Raw genomic sequence first — 14,958 nt, forward strand, 5'->3', positions numbered from 1 at the left:
TAAATCCGGGAGCAAAACATGGATTTTCCTTAAACAGATTTATCCCTCATTGAAAAGACAATCTTATCCTCAATTCTGCAAAAAATAAAATAAAAAAAACTGAGTCAAATCATCAAATGACCTTCCACAATAAAATTGAAAGTCGCATTTACATTTTCATCTTCCATCTTCTTCTTCTTTTTCCCATCTCTCTAACTTTCCCGGAAAATAACAACACATTTTCTCTGCAATTTCGGAGCTTCCAAACAGCATACAAGTTCATCAACAGAGCCACACATTCGTCACTGATCGAGGTTCGGACTTCGTTTTCTCACGTTCCATCTTCCGATTTTTGTTTTCCGATTGTTTGTTTATTCGTATTGATTGTGAATTTTTTTGATGAGGCTAGGCTAGTTAATATGTGTTGCGGTTTAAGATTTACTGTTATCGTTTTAATTTGTTGTTTCTGCTTATCTGGAATGAATGATTTCGGACATTCGGCTGGCTTTGAATCTCTTCTAGGTTCGGTTTTGGTGATTGATTATGTTACCGTGGTGTTTAGGTTTGGATTTTCATAGTAAGCTTTTGATGATTGGAATTTACGACCATGCTCGAGGTTGAATTAGTCATGTTTCTTGCGTTTCAGTGAAATTATTGGTTCTACTTGGCTCATGTTTTTGCATTTTAGGAGCTTTTAGACTTTAGTATTTGACTTTGTTGTTTTTGCGTTATTTCTGTACTCCTGCGTTATGCAAAATGCGCTGGTATAGCTGGCACTTTCTCGGAAGCTGATTGTGCCCTTAAGACTAGAGAGTTCTTCTGTTTGATGAACTGCTAGGATTGACCATGCGCAAATTGTTATCTGTTCAGTTATGATGGTGGCTTTAATAAGTGTGGATATATTTCCTTTTGTCTGTTTGATATTTTGTTACTGGGTTGGGTTTGTCGAAGACATTTTGAAAATTCAGTTTGTGGAATTTTTTGGAGTTTTAGGGTTGATAGTTCAGGTATACAAGGTGTTAGAAACTTAGAATAGTTTTCTCTTTTGTAACACCTTTGAACTGCAGTAAATATTCCACTGAAAGTACCGCCTCTCTGCATCTTGCTAACCTTTTTGAATATTAATTATATATTTTTTATGTCTGAGGACTTGTGTTTGTTTGGAGCTAATAATTTAATTTAGTATAGCACCTTTTCATCATTTTTAATTTACTCCTGGATATGCTATTCATGCTATGTGATTTATCTTTTATGAACTGTCGCAGTTTTGGCAATGCACCGCGTGGGTAGTGCAGGGAACACAAACAGTTCAACTCACCCGCGTAAGGAGAAGAGATTAACATATGTGTTGAATGATTCTGATGACACAAAGGTGAACTTATTATTGCTTTATTCTATCTGTTTCATGAAAGAGGCCAAGTTTCGTGTTTTTGGTGACTGACATCTTTATCCCCTTAGATATTTTCTTTGGGCTTTTGTCTGCTAGATGAGATTGATAGTGTTGTTATTTATGTTAACTACATGATATTCATATTGTTCTATATCTTTCAATATTAGATCCTTTGGTGGAATACATACTTTCCTCCTTCCTGTCAATAGTTATCATCATTTTACCTCATCATCAGTGATAGCTTTATCAATAGTTTGATGTATACAATGGTGCCAGTTACATTTTGACTAGGTATTTACATGTAGACATGTAGTAGATGCTACTTCTGCATCCATCTTGCAGCTTTTAGCTGGACGTGGAACTCTTTAAAGTTTGACAATTTTCTTTGTTGGTTTATCTATATTCACTTGAAAGTTGGTTCTTTTCCACAGCATTGCGCAGGCATAAATTGTTTGGCCGTACTTAAGTCTGCAGTATCTGATGGGTCTGATTATCTCTTCACTGGGAGCCGTGATGGCAGGCTAAAACGGTGGGCACTAGGTGAGGATGCAGCAACATGCTCTGCTACCTTTGAAGCTCATGTGGACTGGGTAATACTTCTCTCTATCTCTGTGCGCCACACACACACACGCAAACGTTTGTTTGTACATCCTCCATTTGTCTGGTGACTCATGGTTTACTAGGAATAACCTCATGAATGCTACAATTTTATTTTCTACGGTTACATTATGATGCTTCAGCTTCTATGTTTACTGTTCTCCAATTTTTTCATAAGATGGATGTCTAAGTGAAGTTCAACTTAAACCCCAAACTTTGTGGTCGGTTTTAAAGCTGTAGCAGTGGGAAACTATTCACTAGGCTAGGTGCAAAATATGTATCATTGAGATGAATATAGTTTTCTTAATTTCTTGCCTTAAAGGTGGTCTGGTCTGCAATTGTTGAAACTTGAAAGTAAAATTTATTTTACTTATTTTGTATAGTGCATATACTGTTATTTTTCTTTTGTGTTTAAGAGGTCAGTAGCCTTAAGTCCTTTGGTTTTGCTTGTGCTCAAAATTTAATCCCACAATTGAGATTTGTTTTAATATTGAAAGAGACAACAACGGTCACTGAATTCGTGAACCTCTTTGACTGTGGTTTCATCATGTTTCCTTTTATTGCCATGTAATAGAGGATATAGATAGTATATACATACACTTGTTAAATATGTAGATGTTACTTTTTATGTTTACAGGTTAATGATGCCGTTCTTGTGGGTGATAGTACCCTTGTTTCTTGTTCGTCAGATACAACCCTTAAGGTTTGTTGCCTGTTAGTTATTTATTGTAATCAATCATTGCCCTTTTGCTGTGCTAGCAGCACTGATATAATTTTACTCCTTTCCGGCTGTTGTATGTTTATGCCAGACATGGGATGCCTTTTCCACTGGAACATGTACTAGGACGCTCCGCCAACACTCAGATTATGTTACTTGCCTTGCAGCATCTGAAAAAAATGTAATGTACTTTGAACTTTCCATGCTTCTTACTAAGTGCTTCAAGCATTTTTTTTTCTGTGTTTGACGTTACAGCTAGTTTGATTGGTTTTAAAGTTTGAATCTTATCAAATCCATTTTCTGATCCTTTAATAGTGTCGTGACTTTTAGAGCAATATTGTTGCCTCTGGTGGCCTCGGTGGAGAGGTTTTCGTATGGGATCTTGAAGCTGCACATGCTTCAGCTGCAAAGTGCATTGATGCTACGGATGATGATACTTCAAATGGTATCAATGGTTCTGGGAACTCATTACCATTGACTAGCTTACGTAGCATCAGCTCAAGTAACAGTATATCTGTGCACACTACTCAAAATCAAGGATACATTCCAATTGCTGCTAAAGGCCATAAGGAATCTGTTTATGCATTGGCAATGAATGAAGGTGGAACACTTCTTGTCTCTGGTGGTACAGAAAAGGTACAATGGGATTCATGCTAACATACATGTTCCAATTTAGTGTGGCTTCTGTCTGTTATTACCCTTGGAATTTTAGAGCATGGTTTACTTTTGTTTTATTTTATTTTTTGTTTCTCCAGGTTGTGCGTGTTTGGGATCCAAGATCTGGATCAAAGACTATGAAACTAAAAGGGCATACAGATAACATCAGGGCTTTGCTTCTGGATTCTACTGGCAGGTTTGTTGATTGGACACATACTTTTTAATTTACATTTGTATTTTTTAGAGTCTTTCCTCATACCTGCATTGTTTCTTCTATTCTGCTCAAATTACTGTTAACAAACATTAGAGTTAGGAACTTGTTTATGAATTTTTTATTATCATAAAATTCCCACTATATCTGCTTCAGTGTTTCTCCTATGACATTTGTGTATTATGACAACACACAACTAAGCACATAAATAACACAAAGCAAACCACTATCTTAGTCCTCCAAAGATTTAGGCATTACCGCATGATCACTTCAGTGCCCAAAAGATTTTTGTCAACAATTTAGTCCCTCGATAGTTAAAATTGTCATCATTTTGGTCCTTTTGTCACCCTATATTAAAAGTCTGTTCAACGAGACCTTGATATGGTCTGTTATCTACTTGGATGCTGATGTGGTCCATTATCTACTTGCCATGTCAATGCCTATTAGACAGCCTTCTAAGAAACGGGAATCTAGGACCAAAATGGTGACTCTTTGAGTTATTGAGGGACTCATAGCATGTCCATTTTAAATATTATCTAATACCAACTGGCGCTTGATAGAAGGGGGGTCTTTATTTCTCTCCAGTCAATGGGATTGGAATTTGTGCCACATTTATTTATGGCCATTGGATTTGCATGAAATGCTGTGCCAGGTGAGTCATATCTCAAACTATTAGAGTAGAGTACACATTACTCTGATTAAGAAGTTAGTTACTGTTAGTAGTATAGTTAATATTTGAGTTAGTTACATTCTGTTAGAATGAGCTGTCAATACAGCTGTCATGTGAGCTGTCATTACAGCTGTCACATAACTGATTCTGTTAGAGTTGGTAGCTTGCTTAGCAAGCCTTGTATTCTCTATAAATACTGAGATCACTCATTGTAATCTTTAGCTTTTCAATAATGAAATTCAGTTACATATCTTAGAGAGTTTAACATGGTATCAGAGCGCTGAACGATCCTTGGGATCTTTCTCTCTGATTTTTCTCGCTTTTTCCTCTTCTTCTTCATCATCGCCATGGCATGCTGTGAACAAAGTTTGTCAATTTCTAAGTCAGCCATTGGAAGATCATTGGAAGGCTGTTAAGAGAATATTAAGGTATCTTAAGGGTACTCTTCATCATGGGCTGCATCTTAAGCCTTGTTCCCTCTTCTCCTGTTGGGCCTTCACCTCCAGTGGGCAATATTCATCCTATGCAGACAAGAGCAAAATCTGGCATAATCATGCCCAGATTGCATCCAACCTTGCTCCTCACTCAGGCAGAACCTACTACAGCCAAGCAAGCACTCAAAGACCCTAAGTGGTTGGCAGCCATGAAGGCTGAGTATAATGCATTACTAGCTAATGATACCTGGACATTGGTTCCTCTACCCAAAGATCGGACACCAATAGGATGCAAATGGGTGTTTAGAGTGAAGGAGAATGCAGATGGTTCTATCAATAGATATAAAGCAAGGCTTGTAGCCAAAGGTTATCATCAAGTGAAGGGTTTTGATTATTCTGAGACATTTTCCCCTGTGGTCAAACCTGTTACTATTAGGCTCATTCTTTCTCTTGCAATCACTAAACAGTGGCATATTCATCAGCTTGATGTCAATAATGCCTTTCTCAATGGTGCACTTCAGGAGGAGGTGTACATGACACAACCTTCTGGATTTCAGAATGAGGATAAGACTCTTGTTTGCAAGTTGAACAAAGCTCTCTATGGCCTCAAACAGGCCCCTAGAGCTTGGTTTGAAAGGTTAAAGTCAGCTCTTGTGAAGTATGGCTTCAAACCTAGTAGATGTGACCCATCTTTGTTCACTTTCCACAATGCAACTTGCTGCATTTACATCCTAGTCTATGTAGATGATATCATCATTACAGGCAACTCTTTGCCTCTTGTGCAGAAAGTGGTTGAGAATCTCAATTCTGAGTTCTCTTTGAAGCAGCTAGGACTGCTAGATTATTTCCTTGGTGTTCAGGTGCATCATCTTCAGGACAGGTCATTATTGTTGACCCAGACAAAGTACATTACTGATCTCCTTGAAAGAGCAGATATGGGAGAAGCAAAGGGCATTTCTACTCCTATGGTTGGTGGTGCCAAATTGAGCAAATATGGAGCAGATTACTTTGCTGATCCTACCCTTTACAGATCCATTGTAGGAGCACTTCAATATGCCACCTTAACCAGACCTGAGATAAGCTTTGCTGTGAACAAAGTTTGTCAATTTCTAAGTCAGCCATTGGAAGATCATTGGAAGGCTGTTAAGAGAATATTAAGGTATCTTAAGGGTACTCTTCATCATGGGCTGCATCTTAAGCCTTGTTCTCTTCATTCTCCTGTTTCTCTAGTGGCCTTTTGTGATGCTGATTGGGCATCAGATCCTGATGACAGAAGGTCAACATCAGGATCATGTGTTTTCTTTGGCCCTAATCTTGTGTCTTGGAGCTCCAAGAAGCAGACCTTAGTGGCTCGTTCCAGTACTGAAGCAGAATACAGAAGCCTAGCCAATACCTCTGCTGAGCTGCTATGGGTTCAGTCACTTTTGCAGGAGTTGCAGATTCCTTTTTCTCCTCCTACAATCTTTTGTGACAACATGGGTGCAGTGGCTTTGACCCATAATCCAGTTCTACACACCCGCACTAAACACATGGAGCTTGACATCTTCTTTGTGAGGGAAAAAGTTCTCAACAAGTCTCTTTTTGTGCATCACATTCCTTCAGTTGATCAACTGGCAGATCTCTTTACAAAGGCTCTTTCGCCTCTTCGTTTTGAAACTCTTCGTGACAAACTCAATGTGATTGAGAAATCCATTTCTCACCCACCTTGAGTTTGAGGGGGCCTATTAGAGTAGAGTACACATTACTCTGATTAAGAAGTTAGTTACTGTTAGTAGTATAGTTAATATTTGAGTTAGTTACATTCTGTTAGAATGAGCTGTCAATACAGCTGTCATGTGAGCTGTCATTACAGCTGTCACATAACTGATTCTGTTAGAGTTGGTAGCTTGCTTAGCAAGCCTTGTATTCTCTATAAATACTGAGATCACTCATTGTAATCTTTAGCTTTTCAATAATGAAATTCAGTTACATATCTTAGAGAGTTTAACACAAACAAACAGACTATAAATTGGTCGCAAAAATATTGAGGACTGAACTGATGACACCTCATACTTGTATCTTTGAAGGATGAAAATGAGGTTTACTTAATGTCCCAATTAATGGGCAATAGTATACTGAATGAAATGCTGTTTGGTTCTCTTTACCATTGCTGACAGCCATGCATCTTTTCTTTGCGCAAGTTTTGTGAGCTTGAATTAAGTAATGTTTTTTTCCCTACAACTGCTGAGATATTTTTAACATTTATCTTTGCAGGTTTTGTTTATCAGGATCTTCAGACTCCATGATAAGGTAGTGTATATTTTTTTTAGATCATAAGGTGGTGCATGTCTATGGTGTTAATAATAATTTCCATTTGTTTGTTTTATGTTTGGCTGATGTCACCATCTTTCCTCAGGCTTTGGGATCTTGGTCAGCAACGTTGCTTGCATTCATATGCCGTTCACACAGATTCTGTGTGGGCTCTTGCTTGCACTTCAACATTTAGTCATGTTTATAGTGGTGGTAGAGACTTCTCGGTAAGTGCTGTTTTCCTTAAAAAGTAACATGAATTCTTAAATGTCGTGGTTTTCTTTTTCGTGAGGTCTCATTGTTTTCTGATGTCTCATTGTTCTGTTTAACTTGTGAAGCTCATCTTCTTCTGATGCATCATTCTTTATTTGTCCAGTTATACTTGACAGACTTGCAGACAAGAGAGAGCGTTTTGCTTTGCACTGGCGAACACCCTATTTGTCAATTGGCTTTGCATGATGATAGCATATGGGTTGCATCAACAGATTCTTCAGTTCATAGATTGCCTGCTGAAGGACGAAATCCTCAAAAGATTTTCCAAAGAGGCAATTCTTTTTTAGCTGGAAATTTGTCATATTCAAGAGCAAGACTGTCACTAGAAGGATCTACCCCTGTATGTATATTCATTTCTCAGAAGTTCAACTTATGGATTTTATTATTTTATTTACCAAGTAGTGTATTGCTCCGGAAACACATAGCTGGTTCCATAAGTGATATGTATGTCCATGTAAAGATGAAACATATTTTTTTTATATGTCCCTCTTTAGCGCTTTCTTTTTGCAAATATGATGGGCTCTGTCTTCCTAAGTTTCTGTTCAAAAATAAATGTTCTTTTGTTTCTTTCTTTTCTAGGGCACTAATGATTTTTCTTTTTGTTACCAAATTACAAATATCAATAGGTTCCTGCATATAAACAACCAACTTTAACTATTCCTGGCATCCCTGCAATAGTTCAGCATGAAGTTTTAAATAATAGGAGGCATGTCCTGACAAAGGTAATCATGGTGTTTTCTGTTCATATTATTATTATGCCAAATATGTTAATATTGTTATCTGTTCTGTTGTTTGGTTGATAATCTCTGACTGTTATCTTTTGAGCTGATAAATGGCTGTTTTTATAGGATACTTCTGGTTCAGTCAAGTTGTGGGAAATTACAAAAGGTGTTGTAGTTGAAGATTTTGGAAAGGTGAGAACTGGCTGTATTTTCATTTGACAATCTGCATGACAAACTTGTTTGTCAGGAAAGACACTTAATTGTACTGATTATTGTTTTTGAAGTTCAAATATAGCTAACAGCGCTCATTTGTGAGTTCAAAATAGCTCATGCTTTACATGTGAACTAATATAGGTTTCTTTCGAGGAGAAAAAGGAAGAGCTTTTTGAGATGGTATGATTACTTAAAGTCATTATCAATTTATCATCACTTTTTTTTTTTTTTTGTAAATTATACTTGTTTTTAACTATACTAGTTTGTCTATTCTTGCTGGTTTATATTTTCTTTCCATACAATTTCAGGTTAGCATTCCTACATGGTTCACAGTTGATACTAGGCTTGGAAGTTTGTCTGTACATTTGGACACTCCCCAGTGCTTTTCTGCAGAGATGTATTCAGTAGATCTTAGTATTGTGGGCAAACCGGAAGATGATAAGGTAAATGAATTTATTTTCACTAGCAATTTACATGTCAAGTTCATCCAATTGTTTATGCCATTCATCTTCATGCATGCTGGATTTGTTACTGTTAGGGAAAAGTAATGATCTTCCTAATATACTCTTTTCTTGCTCAATCTGAAATGATGTTTCTTTTGCCCCTTTTTGACAATTGGCTATAATAATTAATGATGTCAAGTTGATACAATTGTTTACGTCATTCATCTTCATAAATGTGGGATCCATTACTGTCAGTGAAATGTAACAATCTTCCTATTTTACTTTGTTCCTGGCTTCTTGCTGAACCTGAATGATGCTTGCGGTGTTACTATTATCATGGACATGGTAGTATTTACGTAGAAGTTATATTTCTGTGGAGGTATTCTGTTATGTATTTCTGCAGTTTTCTAATGTAGGATGTCCATGCAAACAATGTCAAATGTCATTCTGAAAATGCTTACGCACCGTAGTTTACCATCAATTGCCAAAATCAGTTCTTGTTAGTTTCTTTAGATATATGGAAGCAGTAAATAGTCTTCCTGTTACTCTGCAGATTAACTTGGCTCGAGAAACCCTCAAAGGGCTCTTGGCTCATTGGTTGGTAAAACGAAAGCAAAGAATGGGAAATCCTAGTCCGGCTAATGGGGAATTATTACCTGGAAATGATAATGGTACTAGAAGTTTTACACATTCAAGAATCGAGGTTGATGGAAATTCTGAGAATGATGCTATGGTTTATCCTCCATTCGAGTTCTCAATCGTTTCCCCTCCTTCAATTGTTACTGAGGGAACTCATGGAGGTCCCTGGAGGAAAAAAATTACTGATCTTGATGGAACTGAAGATGATAAAGACTTTCCCTGGTGGTGTCTGGACTGCTTATTGAATAATCGATTACCTCCTAGAGAAAATACCAAGTAATATTGCCTTCCTGTTCTTTTTTGCATTCTCTTAATTGTTGCACGCTACCCATGCTTGTAGTAGCAAGCAAGAAAGATTGCTCACGTGTCATGACACTTTCCATTTTTGTTATAGCTTGGTTGAATCATTGTTTTTTGAAGCTATTATTGATACTAGGGCTCAAAGTCATATCATAGGCATGTTTTGATGATTTAAATTTGCTGTTTTCCTTGTTTTATGGATGAGAACTTGGCTCTTGATAGTTTATATGATGATGGTACATTATAACATCCCAAAAAAATGTGCTACTTTACAAAGCAATTATAATGGAAGCAGACTTGTGATTTTCTTAAGTTGCAGTGGTCTGTTTCCTATTAGTCTAGTGGCATCTATTGCTTGGTGTTCTGCATTTGTTATATCATCTCTAAGCTTTTTCTTTTGTTGCACTTCTGGTGGTTTTGGTCATAAAAAGATTGAAATCTGTTCGTTCTTACCTAGACTTAGAAAACCAGTGGAGTGTTACTTATGGATTTGAGTTTCGACCATGGTGGCTATCTTATAATTGTGGAAATGTCTATGATTATTATGTCTTGTACCAGTTACATTATGTTCTCCTTAATATAGATTCTTTTATGGTAACCTTTGCAGATGCAGTTTCTATTTACATGCTTGTGAAGGCACTCTCCAAATCCACACTCAAGGGAAGCTAAGTGCTCCACGCGTATTAAGAATTACTAAAGTAAGATTTATTTTTTTGACAGTAATTGACAAATAGGAAATAATAGCTTCATGTTCGCTCTCAGTCTTTCCTCATTTCATTATGAAATAGAAATGTTTCTGTAGTAAGAGAACAATGAGCTGTACCTTTTTCCTTGAGGTGGTGAATTGGTTTAAACATCAAATTTTAGAATTTCCTTTAAATTGCTTGTTAATCTATATTATCTGTTTAATGCTGGCAGTCAGGACTCAAGGAATTTTTTTTATCTTGTCAAGATGCTAAATCATATTTGTAAAATACAGTTCCCCTGTAGTTGAACATGTCTACATGAATAGTTTCACAATTGTGTCTTTTTTCCTCTGTTTGATTGTCCATCCCTGATGGGGCATGGAAAATGAATTGTGGGATATGGGAGATGAAGCAGTTGTTCAAGGTGTCTGGTGCCAAGCCTCAGAGCTGCCATGGTGGCTTCCATGTTGTTTATTGAAAGAAATAGAAAAGTATATTAAATAAACATAAAAATAGTGAATATGAAGAGGGGAAAAAGATATACGTTCCATATTTTCAGAAGAAATTGAATAAAGAGAGACAAACAACGTAATAAGACAGTTTTTTTGGAAGTTATCAAAGAAATGATGGGGGAACAAGATATGAGGAAGAACATACATGAAAATTGTTGGACTGACTGAGGATTTCAGTGTTCTTTCAGTGTTGGGGAACAGGGTGGGGCGAGTAAGCTCAGTGGAGCTCTCTGCAAGAGTCCAAGTGTCAGATTTTCCTGTCAGGGATAACCTGATGTTCTGGAATGTTTTTTCTTTTAAATTTATTGCTATGTTTTTTTGCTGAGACAACTGAAAGACACATTTACCTCTTCAATTAAGAAGCGGACTACACACATGATAAACAGGAATGGACACAGAAATTGTCATCCATCAGCTATCTTCACTGTGGTGATGTCCACTGATGAATTTATAGGGTTGTCTTTAAGACATAGAAGGTGGAAAAATGAATACTGAGAATTGTGTAAATAATGAGACAGAAAATAAGAGAAAATGAGAGGAAGAGTAAGAAAACTTTCCTGATTCTGAAGTCAAGAGATTAAACTTTGATGGTCTGTTGAGGACTATGACAGGAAAAGCTGTATTTTTGGGTCTGTATTCATAATGTCTGATACTCTCATTTCTTGGTTGTGCTTTAGTATCAAAGTGGCTTATGTGGGAGGTACTGAGGAAGGCTTTAAGAGGCTTAGGGAAAACATTTTTTTAGCATCCTCATCTTTTGTCTGTAGTGAGGTGTACAGTGAACACAAACATAATTGATAAAAAAAATAATGGTAGGGTTTCAGTTCTGTTGGCTTTATGAGACAAACTTCTTTCCTTTTGGTTGTCTGAAGGCTTTAAGAGACTAAGGGAAAACAATTTTTTAGCATCCTCATCTATTGACTGTAACACAAACATAATTGATAAAATAATTGTGGTAGGGTATTTTCAGTTCTGTAATTAACTTCTTATGAGACAAACTTCTTTCTTTTTGGTTGATTGCTTCAATCACTTGTCTAAGTTATATCCATAGAATTATAGTTCTTTACTGTGCGTTGTGTTGTTCATTACTTTGTTTTTGGATAGATGCTGTTGGAATATTTCTCCCCGATTGATTTACATTTCAGAATGTTCAACTGAGTTTTCCCCCTTCGTGTCTAGGTTATTAATTATATTGTCGAAAAGCTAGTTCTTGACAAATCTTCGGATATTGTCAATGCTGATGTTAATTTCCCCCCTGGAATTGGTGGGTCACAGTCACAGCTCCATGCAATTGGGGATGGATCTTTCCGATCTGGGTTGAAACCTTGGCAAAAGATTAGACCTTCTATTGAGATATTGTGCAACAACCAGGCAAGCTTTATGTTCTTATAGATGCAGTCTTAATGCAATGTGTAATAAAATTTTCTATATGCTAAGTTTGAGCAAGTTCATGCTTTATGTTGTTACAGTTGACCTACTCTTCAATTCATGCATATGCTTCTTGGAGTTTGTTTGCTATCCTTATTGCCATTTTTGATTACCCAATGTGGTATTTCCTGCATGTCAATAAAGACAATTCCCTTGAACTCCCTTCGATGGCTAGGATTATAATTATAAAGTTGCAACTTTAATCAGCTCCTATAATCTGTAGTTTAGAGTTAATTGACAAAGTCCTGGCCAATACCTTGAAGTGTTGTGGTGTAATTATCCCAAAATTTAGTTCATATACTTTTGCCAATGATACTTTGAAATGATCAGTTAAAAAATGTGCACAGAGGCAACAATACTCAGCAGAAACTTTATTCATCAAATTCTAGGATCTCTTCACTTGAGGTAGTAAGATGAACAAATAATGAAACATGAAAGAATTATGTTTTCAGACTTAAATGCATGATGTAATGCTATGCCCTGGTCGATATCTGGACCTTAATCATTATGTAGGAGAGATGACTTGGTAGTTCAAGTTGTAGCATTGGAATTGCTTTTTAGACTATTTGTTACCCTGGGTTAGAATCTGTCTCTTTTTGCACCTTTAACAAATTTACCAATGTTTCTGACCATAATAAATTTGTATCCAGATATTATATGCTCCTAATTGAAAATCAAACAATTATATTGAAGTCTTTAAATAGATAAAAGTAATTGTATTTCATCTGTTGTTTTAGCTGTGTTCTTCCAACTTTGTTCCAGATATTCTATGAAGTTTTTCAACTCATGCCTTCTGATTGGTTTGATGATCACAGTACCAAATTGTTTGTTTATTGTTTGACCCTAACTAATCGGAAGGGTTTGTTTGATTTAAGCTAGGCTTTGATTTAATCTGATATTATGCATTTAGCGATCCTTTCTGATTATTTCCAGGTATTGTCTCCTGAAATGAGCTTAGCTACAGTGCGAGCTTATATATGGAAGAAGACAGATGACCTGATCCTAAATTACAGATCAATTCAAGGGAGGTGACTGCAAATTTCCCTTGCTTCAGTGGTGGTATTGCATCTTGAACTTTGCTTAGCTTTTCTTGGCTATAATATGATATTAATGCTTTCACAGTATATGTGCCTGGATATTGTTTTACATATTTTACATCCAACTGGATAGCGAAAGGTCTAGTAGGGTGGTATTTTGTATTTCTTCTTTTATTGATGCCAATGTTGCTACCCAAATTTAGAAGGTTTTAGCCAGTTTGTTGCAGCTTGACTTCTGAGAGAAGTAATTAGGTTAAAACCAAACCGTTATCAATAAAATTTTCTCTCAATCTGTGGGAAAATATTCTGCAAGTTTTGCCAGTGTCTGAATGGTTGTTATTGCTATCACAATTCGCAAATTCTAGACACTTAGGATGGACTGCATTTAAATTTTCCCTTCTTTCAGGCTCAATTATTTGATTAATGTCTCAGCAAGGTTTGCAGACTTCATTATTATTAATACTTGCAGGTTTTATTGTGATTGTGCACAACACTTCTAAGCAATGATTCTTCTGGCATGGCTGCTTTGCTCAATGTCATTGCAAGAGATTTGTAAATTCCAAGTCCTCATTAATCACCAAATTTAATGGCATTAGAACCTGCTTGGATAGATTTTACTTCGTCAGAGCGATCTTACTTACTAGTTTTGGATTATATCTAGCTGGTGCATACTCTCAGGTGTTGTTACTATAACATTTTGAATTATTTCTAGCTGGTGCATATTTTCAGTCGACGTGACCGGACTCGTGGACATGGATTATGTCTCTGCAAGATAAAGGTTTCCTAATTTGCTCATTAGTGGGGATCATATGGGATGTTTCCCAGGAAATAGGTAGTAAATTTAGACATAACAACGAAAACATTGTACATTTAAATTTTGCGTTAAATACCTATAGAAGGTACTTTTCTAACAGTGTATCTCCATTCTTTACATCTTCGCCTGTTTTTTATTTTTTCTTCTTTATTTTAAAATTTTGTTTATTGTTAATTGCAAGTAATGTTATATTCGTTGTTTAGAATCAGTCACATCTCCCTGCCCTTGGAGCTGACTGTTCGGTCTTAATGTCCTGGGTTGTGTTGTGGATTTATGGTCACAAATTCTCAAACAATGGAAGTTGCTGCTGTTAACTAGTGATAATTATGGTTATTTATTTGTGTTGATTAAATTTTCTATGACTTCCATTTTGTATTATAGACGAACAAGTTTTTTGTGTATGAATTCGGTTTGCACCTAATTTAGCCAAAGACATGCCATGCAACCCCTAGCAACATGAATCGATCTTAAAGTTGATAAAACTAGTTAAAAATTGATTAAAATAAAACCAATAATACATCTTTTGTGAATTAGGCCAGCTTTTGATTCCATACGATTTCAAAGCAAATAGTTTTAGTCTTGTCTTTAATGTAGTGTTATTGGATGATTTTAAGACATGAGAATGGACAATGAGATCAAACATTTTTTCCTGATGGGTCATTGGTAAAGGAGAACGATCCTCTTATCTTGTATAGATTCTTGGCTTTGGTGAAATAGGTTGATCAATTCATTTTCCGTACTGTTGCTTGTTTTACTTTCACGTTTGACTTCAACATCAAGGAACATGTCCATTTACATCAGCAGAAAACAGTATATATACGTCATTAAAAGCACTGGAATTTAGGCTTTCATCCACGTATATATTTTTCAGAATAGGATTCCATAAGAGAAGTTGAATTCGTCTTCAATTATGCATATATATCTCGAATCTTTCTTTATCTTTATT

The 14,958-nt window shown here is 36.2% G+C and overlaps 1 protein-coding gene across 1 annotated transcript; it reads left to right on the forward strand.

Moving 5' to 3' along the window:
• The first annotated feature begins 129 nt into the window (after positions 1-129).
• On the forward strand, positions 130-14,345 carry LOC130716884 (uncharacterized). The gene is made up of 19 exons (XM_057566917.1): positions 130-293; positions 1,245-1,351; positions 1,801-1,959; positions 2,604-2,669; positions 2,776-2,865; positions 3,015-3,320; positions 3,440-3,537; positions 6,910-6,945; positions 7,052-7,172; positions 7,322-7,558; positions 7,845-7,940; positions 8,067-8,132; positions 8,295-8,333; positions 8,462-8,596; positions 9,150-9,511; positions 10,143-10,233; positions 11,913-12,104; positions 13,095-13,220; positions 13,668-14,345. The coding sequence occupies exons 2-18, from the start codon at positions 1,253-1,255 to the stop codon at positions 13,191-13,193; spliced, it is 2,292 nt and encodes a 763-aa protein (XP_057422900.1). The 5' UTR covers positions 130-293; positions 1,245-1,252; the 3' UTR covers positions 13,194-13,220; positions 13,668-14,345.
• The last annotated feature ends 613 nt before the right edge of the window (positions 14,346-14,958 follow it).

Source organism: Lotus japonicus, chromosome 5 (genome assembly GCF_012489685.1).
Source record: "Lotus japonicus ecotype B-129 chromosome 5, LjGifu_v1.2".
NCBI lineage: Eukaryota > Viridiplantae > Streptophyta > Magnoliopsida > Fabales > Fabaceae > Lotus > Lotus japonicus.